The sequence below is a fragment of the Heteronotia binoei genome, chromosome 2, assembly GCF_032191835.1.
Source record: "Heteronotia binoei isolate CCM8104 ecotype False Entrance Well chromosome 2, APGP_CSIRO_Hbin_v1, whole genome shotgun sequence".
In the NCBI taxonomy this organism is placed as follows: domain Eukaryota; kingdom Metazoa; phylum Chordata; class Lepidosauria; order Squamata; family Gekkonidae; genus Heteronotia; species Heteronotia binoei.
Window position 1 is genome coordinate 28,526,613 of NC_083224.1, and position 19,092 is coordinate 28,545,704.

At 49.3% G+C, this 19,092-nt stretch overlaps 1 protein-coding gene across 1 annotated transcript; it reads left to right on the forward strand.

Annotated features, from left to right (window-relative positions):
- Positions 1 to 923: 923 nt before the first annotated feature.
- LOC132566052 (cathepsin Z-like) lies at positions 924 to 18,446 on the forward strand. The gene is made up of 7 exons (XM_060230723.1): positions 924 to 1,162; positions 4,117 to 4,280; positions 9,802 to 9,981; positions 10,812 to 10,962; positions 13,910 to 14,072; positions 17,060 to 17,288; positions 17,905 to 18,446. Exons 1-6 carry the CDS (start codon positions 1,023 to 1,025, stop codon positions 17,162 to 17,164), a joined length of 903 nt encoding a protein of 300 aa, XP_060086706.1. The 5' UTR covers positions 924 to 1,022; the 3' UTR covers positions 17,165 to 17,288; positions 17,905 to 18,446.
- Positions 18,447 to 19,092: the final 646 nt, after the last annotated feature.

The following is a 19,092-nucleotide window of genomic DNA, read 5'->3' on the forward strand; positions in this document are numbered from 1 at the left end:
GACGTTTGAGAGCCACAAGCCATAATAAATGTCAGATGTTTGAGAGCCATGAGGGACGGAGGGAAGGCAGGTAGGCTTGGCAAAGTGATCTGAAGAGCCAAATGCCTTCTCTCTGACAACTCTGAGTTAGGAAAATACCTGGAAATTTGAGGACGCTGCCCAGGAGAGTGGGATTTAGGGAGGAGAAAGGGGCCTCAGTAAAGGTATAGGGCAGGGGTGGCCAAACTGAGGCTCGGGAGCCACATGTGGCTCTTTCACACATATCATGTGGCTCTTGAAGCCCCCACCACTCCATTAGCTGACTTGGAGAAGACATTTGTCTCTTTAAATCACTTCTCCAAGCCAGCCAGAGGCTTGGAAAATGCATTTAAAGTTGCTTTCTTTCCACCTTTCTCTCCCCCATCTATCTTCCTTCCTTCCTGTTTTGCAGCTCTCAAACATCTGATGTTCACGCCTTGTTGTGGCTCTCAAAGATCTGACGTTTCTCCTAGGTGGCTTTCACATTAAGGAGGTTTGCCCACCCCTGGTATAGAGGCATGCAGTCCTCCTTCCAAAGCAGCCATTTCCTCTAGGAGAAGCGGAGCGCATGGTTTTTAAATAAACAAACAATGTACGCCGCCTGAGGATCAACCGCATTTTCAGATCTCCAGCACGCACCCACCTGGAGGTCGGTAAGCCTAAATTGCCATAAGGCACTAAGCGGGCTCGGTTTTCAGCCCAGGAGATTCCCAGACGGACACGTGGGCCGGGGCCATCCGCACATTTTGCAATCCCCCCTTCCCCGGCCCGCAGGCAAACCCAGCAGTTGCCCTTTGGCCAAAGCTCCCCCCCCCATTTCCGGTGGCCTCCGGGCTTCCCCCATGGCCTGCTGCCGCGCCTTCTCCCCCCCCCCCCCCCAGCCGGGGCTCGGCCTTTTTAGAGCGGCTGGGCCGCAGCGACGTAGCAGAAAGGAAGACGCCGCCCTCCCTCCCTCCCTGGGCGCGCCCGTGGTCCCCAAGCAAGGCAGCAGCTGCAGCGCGGTTATGGCCGGGCGTCGCCTTGTCCTCGGCTCGGCTGTCCTGCTGCTGGTGGTGCCGCTGCTGGGCTGCCTGGGCGGCCTCCACTTCAAGGAAGGCCAGAGCTGCTACAAGCCGCTGCGGCGCAGCAGGAGCCCCGGAGTCAGGTGAGGTCGGACGGAGGCCCCCCCACAAGCCAGCCAGCCCCGGGTCTCTCTGCGCTCGCTGGGCGCGGCGCAAACAGCCGGGCGGGGGCGGTTGGAGCCCTGGCCCGGGCGGCGAGGAAGGGAAGGGAAGGGGCGGGGGTGTTCTTCCACTGGAAAGTCCCGGCGGCGCAGCAGCGAGAAAGCCGCCAGCCGCTGAGCTTTCTGCTCCGGGTCGCCGCCGGCCAGCGCGCTCACGCGCTTTTGCGCACGGGGTCCCAGTGGTTGGAACAAAACGAGGAAGCGGCCGCCGCAGCCCGCTTCCCAAGCCGGTTGGCCTGCCCAACAGCACTGCATTAACAATTAGGCCAAGTAGGCACCGACTTATGGGCCCCCAGGCCTTTAGAGGCCCCTGCTTGCAGCCCTCCCAGCCTGCAGGCGCTGCCAGCAACCAACCCAGCTGCTCTTGGCCCAACTTGCCTGGTACAGCTGCTGCCACATCCTTGCCAATTTGGCCTTTTTCTCTGCCTCTTCCCTGCAGCTTTGCCAAAGGGGCTTTTGAGAAGGTGCCTGCAGGCTGCAGTGGGGAGGGCACTCAGACGCAGATAATTGCAAGGGGCTCCCTGAGCTTTTGACTGCCTCGGGGCCTCCATAGGGTTTACTCCGGCACTGCTGCCCAACGGGCTGGGTGGGTGGCCCCGGGGGAATCACGTGTCCCCTTCCCCCCTAGTTGTGGGGAGGAGGAAACCCGGAGCCGGCTGGAGGAAGAGCGGCGGAGAAGCCGGTCTGTCGGGTTCGGAGCTGGGGAAACACCCCGTCGGATCTCGCAGGGAGAAGCTGGGCAGCGAATGGGCTGCGTTGCTGTGCTGAGCCTCGCCGCGCTCAGCGCCGCTTGAAGCTCTGGCTTCTAAAATGCTCTGGCTTCTTTCTGTGCTTGGGAAGGCTGCCTGAGGTTCACTGAATGCATTTTTATTGAATTCTCTTCTACCCCAACCTTTCTCCCCGGTGGAGACCCAAGTGGCTTGCATCATTCTCCTCTCCTCCCTTCTAGCCTTGCAGCAACCCTGTGAGGTAGGTTAGGTGGAGAGAGCGTGACTGGCCCAAGGGCACCAGCGAGCTTCCATGGCTCCAGTGGGAATTTAAACCTGGGTCTCTAAAACACTCTCAACGACCCTGTGAAATAGGTTAGGTGGGGAGAGCATGACTGGCCCAAGGATATCCCATGAGCTTCCATAGCCCGAGTGGGGGATTTGAACCTGGGTCTCTCAGACACTCGTCCAGTGCTCGAATCCAGGAGTCCCCAACTCCTGGGCCATGGACTGGTACCGATCCGTGGCCTGTTAGCAACCGGGCCGCGAGTTATATAATTATTTCATTATATATTACAATGTAGTAGTAATACTAATAAGATGATGACATTGGATTTATATCCTGCCCTCCACTCTGAATTTCAGAGTGGCTCACAATCTCCTTTACCTTCTTCCCCCACAACAGATACCCTGTGAAGTGGGTGGGGCTGTGAGAGGTCTCCAAGAAGCTGCCCTTTCAAGCGCCACTCCTGTGAGAGCTATGGCTGACCCAAGCAACTGCAAGTGGAGGAGTGGGGAATCAAACCCGCTTCTCCCAGATAAAGAGTCTGCACACTTCACCACCACACCAAACGAACAGAAATAAAGTGCGCACTTGTATCACCTGAAACAATCACCCCCACCCAGTCCGTGGAAAAATTGTCTTCCGCAAAACCGGTCCCTGGTGCCAAAAAGGTTGGACCGCTGCTCTAATCAGTACACCCCACTGCCTTTCTGATTTGATCTTAAGGCCTTCTCTTGCAAGCTTCCAATGTTTCTTTGTAATTCTTGCTGATTGCTTCTCTGCTCTTGCTTTCCCCGTTAGCAACAGCGTTCAAATGCGAATGGGCAGCGGACCTAAGCGCTTTTGCCATCTCCTGCAACCAAGGGGACAAGGCATGTCCATATCTACACTGCAGTGTGGTTCAAAAGCCGCTCTGATCAGGTCAGAGTTCAGCAGAAGCACCTGATGTTTCCTCCGGGTTTTTGAGGTCATTCTGCAGGAAGTGATCATGTGACTCCCAGCCGAGAGGAAAGGTTAAGCCAAACATGATCAGATAGCATGTTCAGGCGGGGAGGTGTGTTGATCTGAAGCAATAGAACAAAGTTTGAGTCCAGTTTAAGACCAATAAGGTTTAAATGGGGGGTATAAACGTTTGCATGCATGCATGTTTCTTCAGATACATGCATGCACACGGAAGTTTATACCCAGCATTAAACTTTGTTGGTCTTTGTTGAGAGCCAGTTTGGTGTAGTGGTTAAGTGTGTGGACTCTTATCTGGGAGAACCGGGTTTGATTCCCCACTCCTCCACTTGCACCTGCTGGCATGGCCTTGGGTCAGCCATAGCTCTGACAGAGGTTGTCCTTGAAAGGGCAGTTTCTGTGAGAGCTCTCTCAGCCCCGCCCACCTCACAGGGTGTCTGTTGTGGGGGAGGAAGATAAAGGAGATTGTGAGCCGCTCTGTGACTCTTTGAGTGGAGGGCAGAATATATGATGATTTTGGATTTATATCCCGCCCTCCACTCCGAAGAGTCTCAGAGCGGCTCACAATCTCCTTTCCCTTCCTCCCCCACAACAGACACCCTGTGAGGTGGGTGGGGCCGAGAGGGCTCTCACAGCAGCTGCCCTTTCAAGGACAACCTCTGCCAGAGCTATGGCTGATCCAAGGCCATTCCAGCAGGTGCAAGTGGAGGAGTGGGGAATTGAACCCGGTTCTCCCAGATAAGAGTCCGCACACTTAACCACTACACCAAACTGGCTCTCCTATATAAATCCAATGTTGTCATCGTCGTCGTCTTCTTAAAGGTACCGCTGGACCTAAACTTTGTTCTGTGATGAGATACTGGATGTTGCTTTCTTCTAAGGTGCTGGGTGAAATGTCAACTTCTTCTCCTGTTCGATCCCCACAGAACTTACCCTCGTCCTCATGAATACCTGGACACCTCTAAGCTCCCCAAGAGCTGGGATTGGCGCAACGTAGATGGAGTCAATTACGTGAGCGCCACACGCAACCAGCACATTCCCCAGTACTGTGGATCCTGTTGGGCTCACGGCAGCACCAGCGCCCTTGCAGGTACGGGGACCTAGCCGGTTCTTCACTCTGTGCTTATTTTCCTTTCCAAACTCTGCAGGGAGATTTAGCAGCTTATGAAATGACTGAACTCAGGTTGTTTAACTGGGAGAAGCCCCAGAATTACCTCCTCTCTTTTAAGTGGAAGGGCTTTTTTGCAACCAGAGAATGGAATGCAAGCTCATCACCCAGGGGAGAGTACACATGAGCACACGAAGCTGCCTCCCACTTGCTCCATTGAGGCCAGTATTGTTTATTCCAGGGGTGGCCGAACTGTGGCTCAGGAGCCACATGTGGCTCTTTCACACATATTTTGTGTGGCTTTCAAAGCTCCCACCACCCCATTGGCCAGCTTGGAGAAGGCATTTGTTTCTTTAAATCACTTTGAGCCAAGCCAACTGGTAGCTTGGAGAATGCCTTTAAAGTTGCTTTCTTTCCACCTCCTTCTCCCTCCCCATCTGTTTTCCTCCCTCCCTCAAACATCTGACATCCATGTCTTGCAGCTCTCAAACGTCTGACATTTATTCTATGTGGCTCTTGCATTAAACAAGTTTGGCCACCCCTGGTCTATTCAGACTGGCAATGGCTCTCCAAGGTCTTTCCCATTACCTGCTGCCTGGCCCTTTTAACTGGAGTGCCAGGCTTAAACCTGGGACATGCCAAGCAAATGCTCTAGTGCGGAGCCAGAGCCCTTCCCTGAATATCAAGTAGGGTGAAGGGAAATTAATGGTATTCTCTGCTGTGGCTAGGAGTAACAGTGCTGTTGTTTGTGTGTGTCTGTGTATGGTGTGTGTGGGGACTCACAATCTGCTTAATTACAAGCAAGCAAACAAAAAAAGGAGGGGAATGAACTGCTTAATTAAAACAACAACAAAAAGCAAGGTGGACATGCTGGGACCAGTGTTCCCTCTAAGCTGAGTTAGTGTGAGCTAGCTCACAGTTTTTTAGCCTCCAGCTCACACATTTTTGTCTGAGCTCAGGAAAAATGGCTGGAGAGCAAACTGATTTACGCAGGAGCTCACAACTTTATTGCCAGTAGCTCACGAAGTAGAATTGTTGCCCAGAAGACTCCACAGCTTAGGGGGAGTATTGGCTGGGGCCTGTCTGGAAGCGACTGCCTGTTTCTGATGTTGTGGAAGTCAGGTGCAGTGGGTTGGCAATGAAAGGAGTGCATTCTGCACATGCTCAGGACACTCTCTTCTTGCAGCATGTCACAGAGCTTGAGTTGTAGCAGGGAGAGCGAGTTTGGAACTCAGCTGGGCCAAATTCTGGGCACAAACTGAACAAATTTCCTTCTCGTGCAGGGAAAAATGAATTAGTCAAGTGGGTTTTTCTACATAGGCTTGCCTGGGCTGTCTGGGTGAGGGTGAGAAGGGTGTTGCCTTACTAAATGATTCACAGAGTTGCTTGAGAAAATTATTAGGGACTGTGATCTGTATTACTGAAGCTAGGATCCATCTACAGAGTTTTGCATCACTTAATGTGTGTCATGTTGATAGTTGCACTTTGCTTCAGTTCTGTTTTTAGACTTCTGGTTGGTTCTGCAACTCTAATCCTATTGCATTGTTTATTGAATGTCATGGGACACAGTGTGAACTCATTGCATGAGCTCATGCTAAAGAAGGGTTTCCTTTTTGGCGGGGGGGGGAGGTGTTTGTATTTTCTGTGTGTGCGTGCGCACACATGTGTGCATCTGGAGAGCCAGTTTGGTGTAGTGTTTAAGTGTGCAGACTCTCATCTGGGAGAACCGGTTTGATTCCCCACTCCTCCACTTGCACCTGCTGGAATGGCCTTGGGTCAGACATAGTTCTGGCAGAGGTTGTCCTTGAAAGGGCAGCTGCTGTGAGAGCTCTTTCAGCCCCACCCACCTTACAGGGTGTCTGTTGTGGGGAGAGAAGATAGAGGAGATTGTAAGCCGCTCTGAGTCTCTGATTCAGAGAGAAGGGCGGGGTATAAATCTGCAGTCTTCTTCTTCATGGCAACTTTTGGTGACTAGTCTGTACTGGGGACCTGGAACATATTTAGAGAGGTGGCTGAATAAAGCCTGCCCCTGCCTCCCTCCTCTGGTATTCCAAGGAAGTCTCCCACCCAAGTCGACCCTGCTTTGCTACCAAGATCTGGCTTGCCTGGGCTGTCTGGGTGAGGGCGAGAAGGATGCCTTTGTGTGCCTCTGGGAAGGGTTGAGTGGGGCCTGGTTTGCCTCCCTGACTGGTTGAACCAGTCTACTGTGCTGTTCTTTTGAGGGAGGCTTTCTTACTGGCTGAGTTGATGGAAAGAGACTCTTAGGGACACAGAGGTGATCAGCGGGTGCAGCAGAGCCACAGAACAGGGCGAGCGTGAGCTTGGTCTGCTCCCAGTCCTGGTTTTGCCTATCCCTTGGTTGATGAAGCACCCTGAAGGAACCGAGATGCCTTGTTTGTCTGGGGCTTTTGATCTGTGGCTGTCAGCAATATTGCAGCTCCTCAAAAGCACAGAGGAGGAACGAGAGAAGGGCATGTGGGACTTCCCTGTGCTGACTCCACCTCTGTTAACTTTGCTTCAGCAGTCACAGGTCAGGTGCAAATCGTATGATGGGGCAACCAGCTGACTGTTGTTTTCTAGCACAGACACTTTCATCACAAACTTCAGTGGGATTTCAAGGTTCAAAGCATTTGTTTACTTAGCTCTGGTAAAAATTTCTGAGGGTGGATGAAAACTCCTGCCCTTCTGTTCCCGGTAGTGGTTGATCAGGAGCAGGGCTCATTTTGTAACAGGAGCTCCTTTGCATATTAGACCTCAAACCCCTGATGTAGCCAATCCTCCTGGAGTTTACAGTAGGCCCTGCACTAAGAGCCCTGGAAGCTCCAGGAGGACTGGCTATATCAGGGGTGTGTGGCCTAATATGCAAAGGAGCTCCTGCTACAAAATGAGCCCTGATCAGGAGTCCCGCTGGAGTTCACCCAGCGGAGTTCATCCCCTTCTTTGGTAGTTTGAGGCACATTGCATTGGAGTGCGGTTTCATCGTATGTTGGCTGTCTCAGTACATAGTCCTATCTTTCATTAATACATTGATTGGAATGTTGGAATTGATTGGAATAGAGTTGGGAGTGAGCAGTGAAGTGGCCAAGTTTGCGGATGACACTAAATTGTTCAGGGTGGTGAGAACCAGAGAGGATTGTGAGGAACTCCAAAGGGACCTGTTGAGGCTGGGTGAGTGGGCGTCAACGTGGCAGATGCAGTTCAGTGTGGCCAAGTGCAAAGTAATGCACACTGGGGCCAAGAATCCCAGCTACAAATAGAAGTTGATGGGGTGTGAACTGGCAGAGACTGACCAAGAGAGAGATCTTGGGGTCGTGGTAGATAACTCACTGAAAATATCAAGACAGTGTGCGTTTGCAATAAAAAAGGCCAACGCCATGCTGGGAATTATTAGGAAGGGAATTGAAAACAAATCAGCCAGTATCATAATGCCCCTGTATAAATCGATGGTGCGGTCTCATTTGGAGTACTGTGTGCAGTTCTGGTCGCCGCACCTCAAAAAGGATATTATAACATTGGAGAAAGTCCAGAAAAGGGCAACTAGAATGATTAAAGGGCTGGAACACTTTCCCTATGAAGAAAGGTTGAAACGCTTGGGACTCTTTAGCCTGGAGAAACGTCGACTGCGGGGTGACATGATAGAGGTTTACAAGATAATGCATGGGATGGAGAAAGTAGAGAAAGAGGTACTTTTCTCCCTTTCTCACAATACAAGAACTCGTGGGCATTCGATGAAATTGCTGAGCAAACAGGTTAAAACAGATAAAAGGAAGTACTTCTTCACCCAAAAGGTGATTAACATGTGGAATTCACTGCCACAGGAGGTGGTGGCGGCCACAAGCATGGCCACCTTCAAGAGGGGTTTAGATAAAAATATGGAGCAGAGGTCCATCAGTGGCTATTAGCCACAATGTGTGTGTGTGTGTGTGTATATATAAAAATTTTGGCCACTGTGTGACACAGAGTATTGGACTGGATGGGCCATTGGCCTGATCCAACATGGCTTCTCTTATGTTCTTATGTTTTAGTTGCTCATACGAAGAAGTTTTTTCTTTGATCCATCCTAAGTTTATTAGCAGTCATATGACTTCCAACTCTAGAATTCTAAGTGTGTAAAGAATTCATGGGACGGAAGATGGCATGGTATAGCTCAGGGGTGGCCAAACTTTGGCTTTTTCACACGTATTGTGTGGCTCTTGAAGGCCCCACCATTCTGTTGGCTGGCTTGGAGAAGGTATTTCTCTCTTTAAATCACTCCGCCAAGCCATCCAGCAGTTTGGAGAATGAATTTAAAGTTGCTTTCTTTCTACCTCCCCTCTCCATCTATTTTCCTTCCTTTCCTTCCTCCCTCCCTCCCTCCCTCCCTCAGACATCTGACATTTATTCTCTGCAGCTTTTACATTAAGCAAGTTTGGCCACCCTTGGCTTTAACCTTCCAAGACACCATGAAATAATCATCTTCCAAGACACCGTGAAATATCATTGGAGGGGGCAGTGCATAATATCCCACCCAATGAAAAATTCTGCAGAAGAATGCGGTGCACTTTCATGATCGTTTGCGAGTGGATTTTGCCATTTCATCCAGCAAAATCCAGTCGCCGAGTGCACTGAAAGTGTACTGAGAGCGCCTTTATTCATTTGTGAAAGCGCCTCCAAACTTGTGATATTTGTGACATCTGGGCTTCTTCTCCTTAAGGAGGCATTCCTGTTGTCCTAACATAATGCAGCAACTTTGGCTGACCTTGTGTGAATGTTGAGAGTGCAAAGTGGGACTAATTGTGGCAGGTGCCGAGAACACTGACTCAGTTTGGCTGGGAAAGGAAAGGAAGTTAAATGCTTCAGAGAGCAGCCAGGAGTGGAAGGGGCGGAGGAAATGACTCAGCAGCCTTTGATTTGATGCCCTGCAGCATTCTCAGCTGTGGCAGTGATTTCTGGGTCCTAAATACCTGCCTGTTCTATCCTACATGATGTGTGCTGGGATCCAGGTTATGGGTAAAAGTAAGGAACGCACAGATGCAACTGAAGTAGAGAAAAATTACTGTGCACACCAAATGATAACCAGCAGTTGAAAATATAATTGCACACTTGCCCATAGAAATCCATGTAATATACAATAAAGAATTCACACCATATATTCAACACCATTCACACACGATGTGTACACATCCAGCACTCAACATAAATCACTGTGTATATAAATAACCTTCCCCCAGGCCTTATTTTCCAGTTTAGAATTCCAGTCCAACTTCAGATAGTGTAGGTATAAGCCCAGAAGGAAATCCACTTTAGTGACGCTGGTAAGTTCACGGAGGATCTTGCTTCGGCAGCTCATGGAAGACTTTGCTACATTGAATTTCGAGTGACCTGATTTTTATTCCTTACAAGTGTCAGTTATTTTTCTCTGCTTGGGTTCCAGGTTATGGGTAGACTCTTGACGTGCCAGGGCTACTTCCCTAAAGACCCCCGATCCCTGTGCACAAAACTTACGTTTCTCGTTGCCTCTCAGATCGCATCAACATCAAGAAGAAAGGCGCGTGGCCTTCCGCTTACCTTTCAGTTCAGAACGTGATTGACTGCGCCAATGCTGGGTCTTGTGAAGGAGGGGATGACATTGGGGTATGGCAGTATGCCCATGAACATGGCATCCCTGATGAGACCTGCAACAACTACCAGGCAAAAGACCAAGGTACGGAACCTCCTCCTTGCATGATGCGAAGGAAGAAAACAAGATGCAAATCATTTTCATTCATTTCATGCCATTGGTGAATAGATCCAGAAATGAGACTGCTGTATACTGAGTCAGACCAGTGGTCCGTCAACGTTACTGTTGTCTACTCAGATTGGCAGCTGCTCTCCAAGGTCTCTGGCAGTCTTTTGCATCATCTACTACTGCCAAATCCTTTAACTGGAGATGGCAGGGATTGAACCTGCATGCCAAGCAGATGCTCTGCCCCTGAGCTACTGGCTAGCCAATCCTGTAATTGTGTTTTTTAGTGTCAGGGAGGGGGATCCAACTTCATATTTAAGCTTTTATCCTGTTCAGTGCTAAGTATTATCAGGTAATGATCTTCAAGCCACAGCATGGGACCCTCAGATATGTCATGGAACCTCGCCTGCTGGTCAGTCTCCTATGAAGTTCTCATATCTCTGCTACTTTTTGGAAGGGCTTGCTGCTGGGGCACATGGTTAAAGAGGAAAGGCACCATTCTTCCAACTTCTTTGTATGCAAAGAACTTATTTTTGAAAACATCCCTGCATGTTTATCTAAAATGGTGTTTTGCTTGCTGAAAGTGATCAAAACAGTGGCTGTTTTGAAGGGCACTGTATAGCACTCAAAGTATGTCTCATACTTGGTAATCTTTGACACTGTGGCTGGGATGAGATCTGAACCTGGGAGGGGTTTATCATAATCCACTATGTTACACCTGCCCTTCTCTTCATTTCATGTTTGCTTTTCATCTTGCCAGGGAAAACAACCTTGTGATAATCATGACTCTTAACTTTTTTTTTTTGTAGATTGTCAGATATTCAATCAATGTGGGACATGTGTTACTTTTGGAGAATGTCATGTGATCAAGAACTATACTCGCTGGAGAGTGGGTGATTATGGGTATCTCGATGGGAGAGTTGAAATGATGGCAGAAATCTATGCCAATGGACCTATTAGGTAGGTATATGAACATATGAAGCTGCCTTATACTGGATCAGAGCTTTGGTCCATCAAAGTCAGTATTGTCTTCTCAGACTGGCAGTGGCTCTCCAGGGTCTCAAGCTGTTTTTTCACACCTATTTGCCTGGACCCTTTTTTGGAGATGCCGGGGATTGAACCTGGGACCTTCTGCTTCCCAAGCAGATGCTCTACCACTGAGCCACCGTCCCATCCCCTTAGTAAAAGAATCTCACCAAGCTGCTTAAGTAGTAAAACCGTAATTGTTGGAATATTTTTCATAAGGCATTTTTTTTGTAATACACACACACACACACACACACAAAAAGGAACAAACTATAAATAAACTCTTGGCAATGTAGTTCCCATTCTAATCTTCACTCTGAATCTCAGAGCAGCATACAATCTCCTTTACCTTCTTCCCCGACAACAGACATCCTGTGAGGCAGGTAGGGCTGAGAGAGCTCTTAGAGCAGCTGCCCTTTAAAGGACAGCTCTTGTGAGAGCTATGGCTGACCCAAGGCCATTCCAGCAGCTGCAAGTGGAGGAGCGGGGAATCAAACCCGGTTCTCCCAGATAAGAGTCCGCACACTTAACCACTACACCAAACTGGCTCTCGATGACAGTGAATATTGTATAAGCCAATATGACATTTCAGGTGACGTGGTGGCTCAGTTCAGACATCCCATGAAAGATGGCATCCAGTGTATGTTGCAGAAAGAACTGGCCAGACAGCAAGCCAGGATGTCCATGTTCACGTGTCACACGAAGCCCTAAGATTCACTGCAATGTCAACAACCCATTTTCAAACTATAGTTTCACAAAGATTTCAGGTTTTCACGGCTAGTAACAGGTATAGTTTCACACCTGGCTTTGACATCCCCACCCCACCCCCATTAAGCCTAGTCAATGGAAATAGATCCAGGCAGGCAGTCGTGTTGGTCTGAAGCAACAGAACAAAGCTGAAGTCCAGTGGAACCTTTAAGACCAACAAAGTTTAATTCTGGCCATGAGTTTTGAAGTGCCAGATGAAATATGCACGCACATGGAAGCTTATATCCAGAATTAAAGGTACCACACTGGACTCAAACTTTGTCCTACTTAATAGAGTAGTTCAGACAGCCACACAAACTACAGCTTGTTTAATAAAACCTTGTCCTGGCTACAGTCTGGGTAAGAGAGTTTCAATGATAAGCTGTGGCTAATAGCCACTGATGGACCTCTGCTCCATATGCTTATCCAAACCCCTCATAGTGGCATTTTCTTGACAGACTTTTTACGGAGTGGTTTGCGATTGCCTTCTCCAGTCATCTACACTTCTTTCCCAATAAGCTGGGTCCTCATTTTACCAAGTTCGGAAGGATGGAAGGCTGAGTCAACTTTGAGCTGGCTACCTGAACCCAGCTTCCGCTGGGATCAAATTCAGGTTGTGAGCAGAGCTTGGACTGCAGCACTGCAGCTTTACCACTCTGCAAAGCCGGAGTATAAATAATGTAAATAACAACCACCATCTTGTTTGACTTCAGGACTTGGGCCACTTTGGTCTGATTCCTTCTTTTAGCAACTGTGTAACCATATGCCAAGCCAGTTCCTGAGTCACCAGTGTGCTTTCTATTTTGGCAGAATGTCATTAAATAAGCAGCTAGACTGGCGTCAAGGAGCATCTTAGAGAAAGACAAGATCGAGAGCTTCAGAGATTCAAAGCTTTCTGATGGAGGCAGCTTTGGCTAAGCATATGGAGCAGAGGTCCATCAGTGGCTATTAGCCACAGCTTATTGTTGGAGCTCTGTCTGGGGCAGTGATGCTCTGCATTCTTGTGCTTGGGGGGGCACAGTGGAAGAGCTTCTAACCCCACTGGTGGACCTCTTGATGGCACTTGGGTTTTTTGGCCACTGTGTGACACAGAGTGTTGGACTGGATGGGCCATTGGCCTGATCCAACATGGCTTCTCTTATGTTCTTATGATTCATAAAAGCTCATACCTCCAAAAATCTAAGAATCATAGAATCTTAGAGTTGGGAGGGACCTACAGGGTCATCTAGTCCAACCGCCTTGCACAATTTTGTTGGTCTCGCAGCTGCTACTGGACTCCAGCTGTTCTACTGTAGACCAAAATGGCGACCCTCAGAAACAATGAAATAAGCAACTTACATTGGCTTGCATCCAGCCACTGAGTTGCCAAGACTGAAGGGCATCTCCATCTTCAAAAGCAGGGTTGGCTGTGGTCAGTATTTGGATGGGAGACCACCAAGGAAGAACAAAGGTTGCTATGCAGAGGCAGGTCATGGCAACCACCTCTGAACATCTCTTGCCTTGAAAACCCTGCAGGGCTGCCATAAATCAGTTGTGACTTGATGGCACTTTCCACCACCATCAAATCTCTTTCCTGCCTTTCGTCAACTCAAAGCAAGGCGTATCATGATTCCACAGGTCTCCTATCCAAGTACTGGCCAGATCTACTTAGCTACTTACTTGGATTGTCCGTAACTCTTGGGGAGAGCCAGTTTTGGTGTAGTGGTTAAGTGCGTGGACTCTTACCTGGGAGAAACAAGTTTGATTCCCCACTCCTCCACTTGCAGCTGCTGGAATGGCCTTGGGTCAGCCATAGCTCTTGCAGGAGTTGTCCTTGAAAGGGCAGCTTCTGGGAGAGCTCTCTCAGCCCCGCCCACCTCATGGGGTGTCTGTTGCGGGGGAGGAAGGTAAAGGAGATTGTGAGCCACTCTGAGTGGAGGGCAAAATATAAATCCAATGTTGTCCTTGTCGTCTTTGGCAATTTGTCCCTTTCCCTGCCTTCCAGCCATGGAAAATGGCTTTGCTGTGCAACATTTTGCAAGGTAATCTATTTGAACCAGTGTCATTTCTTGAAACCTTTGGCTTTTATGAAGTTTAGATAATTTGGATTTTCAGAGACGTTGGTTTTCATTAATGTAACTTTAATTTTAAACAGTTGTGGGATCATGGCTACTCCGAAGCTGGATGCATACACTGGAGGACTCTATATGGAATACAGCCCATCTTTGGTAATAAACCACATCGTCTCCGTTGCTGGTTGGGGTGTTGAAAATGGAACTGAGTACTGGATTGTCCGTAACTCTTGGGGAGAACCCTGGGTAAGGACGAAACGCAAACTTGTCTTTTTTTTTTTTTAAGATTCCAGATGGGTGAGCACAATACATTGCCAAGTGAGGAGGCTGGGTTGGCTCCCCTAGACAGATGGAGGAGCATCATCTTTATGGACTGAGTGATTAAAATGGGGCATTTGCTGCTGGAGAATGTAGTGATGTCCACAGCCATAGATGGCTTTAAAAGGGGACCAGACAGATTCATGGAGGAGGTGTCAGTGGCTACTAGCCATGGTGACTAGAGGAAGACTCCCATCTTCAGAGGCAGTAAGCTTCATGGGGTGTCGAACTCATTTGTTACGAGGGCTGGATCTGGCATAAATGAGATCTTGGTGGGCTGGGCCATGTTGGGTTGAGCAGAGCCATGTGTGTACCTATTTAAGATTGGGTAGCAGAGATACAAATTTTATAAAGAACACAAACACATATATATATTAAAAAACTTAAAACATGCTTAAAATGTTAGCACATTGGTTAGCACTCATCTTTATGCTTTCTTTGTATTTCTCCCATGGGATCCAGGATACTGGGCAAAGGAAGCTCTGGCTCTTCCCTTCCTTCCCCAGGGGATGGAGGGGGGGAGGAGCCTCAGCTAATAGAAGGAAGAGAGGCTTGGCTCAGCTCTGCTGTGCAACTGAGAGAGCCTGGCAAAGCTAGTCATTTTGCCCTCCTTCCTCCCTAAGGGAGGCGCTTCAGCCAATAGAGAAAATAGAGGTTTTGCTCTGTAGCTCCTGTGCAATTGAGCAAGCCTTGCAAAGCAAGCTATTATGCAGAAGGGAGAAGGAAGCAGATGACAGCCAGTTGCTTTGGGGTCTGATAGGAGCCCTCCGGGGGCCTGATTCAGCCCCTGAACTGCATGTTTGACACCTTTGCTCTAGAACAATCCCAGAGCCAGGGAGCAACATCAGGGAAAGGCCTTGGCCTCTTTGCCCTGTTGTTGGCCCTCCAGAGAAACTGTTTGGCCACTGTGCAAGACAGGATGCTGGACTAGATGGACAGCTGGTCTGATCAAGTTGGGGTCTTTTTATGAGAAGTGTGGTCTGAATCTTTTGGTAGAAAAACAAGGGAATTGCAGACATCATGAAAGGAAGACTGCTAAGATGTGGGGGATATACTGCCAACCAGATGGCTCTGCACCTAAGTGTAGGCCCAGAATGGTGGTGCCAGTCACCTCCTGTGCCTGCTGTTAGCAAAGAGTCAGCCAAGCAGTGTTCCTTCTAAGCTGAGTTAGTGTGAGCTAGCTCAGTTTTTTAGTCTCCAGCTTACATATTTTTTTTGTCTGAGCTCAAGAAGAATGGCCCCAGAGCAAACTAATTCATGCAATAGCTCACTTCTTTAATGCCAGTTGCTCACAAAGTAGAATTTTTGCTCACAAGATTTTTCCACATCTTAGAGGGAGCATTGCCGCCCCTTTTTTTGGTGCATCAACACTCTCAAGATTACTCTGTCTCACGGAGTCACTTGAGTGACTTGTCCAGACAATCAGCCCTGGTCCTCTTCCATACTGGACCTCCTCACTTACTTGAACTGTTGTGCTCATTTGGCCTTGAGCAGTGTCATACTAGATCAGGGGTGGCCAAACTGGCTCAGGAGCCACATGTGGCTCTTTCACACGTACCGTGTGGCACTCAAAGCCTCCACTGCCCTGTCAGCCAGCCTGGTGAAGGCATTTATCTCTCTAAATTATGACGCCAAGCTAGCCAGCGACTTGGAGAATGCATGTAAAGTTACTTCCTTTCCACCTCTCCCTCTCCTTCCCCCAGGGCCAGCGCGTGGAAGTAGGCGGCCGCTTAGCCAAGGGGGCGCCACAAGGTGCCTCCTCTTCCCAAGCCTTGCGCTGCTGCCATCCTTTGCCGAGGTCTCCTGAGGCTCGGAAGGCCTCAGCAACATGGATGTTTGTGTGTGGCGGCAAGCGTGCTCAGAGCCCACCCGCTCCGCTGCCCTGGACTTCCCTTCCGGACTTTACTGAGGTCTCCCAAGGCTCGGAAGGCCTCAGCAAAGTGTGTGTGTGTGGGGGGGGGGGGGGCCTGGCAGTGAGTGCGCTCAGAGCCCAGCTCTAAATGCGTCCACTGCCCTTCCCTTCTGAACTTTGCCGAGGTCTCCTGAGGCTCGGAAGGCCTCAGCAACATGGATGTTTGTGTGTGGCGGCGAGCGTGCTCAGAGCCCAGCTCTAAGCACACCCGCTCCGCTGCCCTGGACTTCCCTTCCGGACTTTACTGAGGTCTCCCAAGGCTCGGAAGGCCTCAGCAAAGTGTGGGGGGCGGGCCTGGCAGCGAGTGCGCTCAGAGCCCAGCTCTAAATGCGTCCACTGCCCTTCCCTTCTGAACTTTGCCGAGTTCTCCTAAGGCAAAGTCGGTGGGGGGGGGGGCTGACAGTGACATCATTGTCGCATGTGACAAAAGGGAGGGGGCAGAGGAGCGGGGTTCAGCCTAGGGGCGCAGTCACCCCTAGCCTGCCTTTCCCTCTATTTTCCTTTCTTCCCTCCCTCCCACAAACCTCTGGCATTCATGTCTTGTGGCTCTCAAACATCTGATGTTTATTCTGTGGCTCTTACATTAAGCCAGCTCGGCCACCCCTGCGCTAGATACAACAAAACAATAAGTAATTTTAATAACCAACTAGTTATCCTGCTTGAGGTCCTTTTAAATTTAATTATGTGAGCAAAAAAATTGCCTACATCCAGTCTTTCACATCACCTGCTGCCTGGTCCTTTTAACTGGAAATGCTGGAGATTGAACTTGGGCCCTTCTGCATGCAGAGGATCTTCCACTAAACCTCTGTCCCTCTCTCATCATCCATGGAAATCTGTCATAATTCATGGTGCTCCTTCTTCAAAGTTCGTAGTGAAGCTTCCTTCCAGTGTACGTGTTTTAGGGTTTGATATATAACTGGGACTTCCAGGGAAATGCTGGTTGATCTTCCATGTCCTTGTGTTACACTCACTGACCGTAATGCCGATTAACTCTCTCTTGCAGGGCGAAAGGGGCTGGCTTAGAATTGTGACGAGCACATGGAAAGGAAGCAAATACAACCTTGGCATAGAAGAGCTTTGTTCTTACGCAGATGCAATAGTTCCTTGAATCTGCTCCAGGTGCTACTTGTAACAAACTGGGGGTCTGCAACAGGTCACGGGTGCATATGAACTACAGCCCGTCTCCCCTCACAGGATTCTATGAGTTTTTGTCTCCCCCACTTTTAATTACCGTATTTTTTGGACCATAAGACTCACTTTTCCCCCACAAAAAAGTGGGGGGGAAAGTGTGTGCGTCTTATGGAGCGAAGGGACGATAGGACGTACCTTCCTCCGGGGGGGGGCAATCCACTGCCTCCACCTCCAATCCCGGCGCTTCCCCCGCGCCTGCCTGCCTGCCTCCAGCTCTGCTTCCAGCAAGTGCTGGGATCGCTCCACGCTGCCCCCACCGCAAACCCAGCACTTTGCGAGCTCCGGCGCGGAGGGGGCAGCGTGCTTTTTCCGTGCCTGTCTGCCTGGCTCCAGCTCTGATGCTTAAAGCAAGCGCCGGGATCGGAGGGTGGAGGGAGCAATCCTGGCGCTTGCTGTAAGCGTCAGAGCTGGAGCCTGGCAGACAGGCACGGAGGAAGCACGCTGCCCCCTCCGCAGCCATCGCTCGCGAAGCGCTAGGTTTGCGGTGGGGGCAGCGTGGAGCGATCCCAGCGCTTGCTGGAAGCAGAGCTGGAGCCAGGCAGGCAGGCGCGGGGGAAGTGCCGGGATCGGAGGCGGAGGCAGCAGATCGCCCCCCAGGAGGAAGGTGCGTCCTATGGTCCGGAGCGCCTTATGGACCGAAAAATACGGTAATTCGAGTGCTCTCAATATTTTGAGGGCGGTAAGCACACTGTCCTTATCAGGCCTTTTCCTTTTTGGGAGAAGGGGGCATGGTTTTCTCTCCCCTGGCTACCAAAAGATTTCCCCATGTGTGTTCAGAAACGATTCTTTATGGGCAGGGGAGTCTTTGTGAGAAGTACTTGAATGTCAAGACTGCTGTTATTTGTAACCTTGCATCTGTGTTGTAAAGAGTGTTCCAGGAAGTTGTTTCCTTTTTTTTCAAAGGAAAAAAATAGTAATTTGGAAGTATCCATTAAACAGGGACTTGTGAAATGTTGGCATTGACTGAGCCCCCAGTTTTACCTGGGCTTTTAAAAAAAAATTTTAAAGCTGCATATAGATATATATTAAAAAGGTGTGAATTAAATGTACTGATTGCACTAGGGGAGAAAGAGAGTAAAGTACTGTTGGAATTGTGTGATAAAATAGCTCTGTGTCACTGGTGATACAGAAGTGATTTTTGTTTTTCAAAAAAAGCCTCTTTTCTAGTTTTAATTTGCATTAAAAATGATGAAATATCAGACAGCTACTGACTCAACTTTTCCCAGTATGGTTTGCAGACTTCAGGTTCTGTGATCTGCTTAACTGGCAATGAAAGGACAGGATGCTATCCCATTCTGTGTCCTAGTAATGACTCACCCACGGATACTATCCTGCTAGTTTAGGATACTGTCTTTGTGAACCACTGTCAGCCGATCTATCTAGTACATTTTCCTGCCACCCTTCTTCCAAGGAGGTTACATATCATTCTCCTGTTACATACTCTCAACAATTCATTGAGGCTGAGTAGGTGTGATTGATTCGAGGTTGTCCAGTGTGCTGTTATTGGGGGTTGGGTTTCAAACACTGATGTTCCAGATTTCAGTTTGACACTGCAGCTATTTACTCCTGCAGCAGTCTCTGAAGGGCAGGAACAACAGTCTATCCACACAGTCTCCTAAAGGCCACGCAGTGATCACTCCTGGTTGTACCAAAAGACTCATAAGCATCTTATATAGTAGGGCCACAACCCGGGGTGGAATTCTAGCAGGAGCTCCTTTGCATATTAGAGCACCCCCCCCCCCCGCAATGTAACCAATCCTTCAAGAGCTTTTTGGAAGCACTTGGACAATTAGCTACATCAGGGGTGCGTGGCCTAATATGCAAAGGAGCTCCTGCTAGAATTCC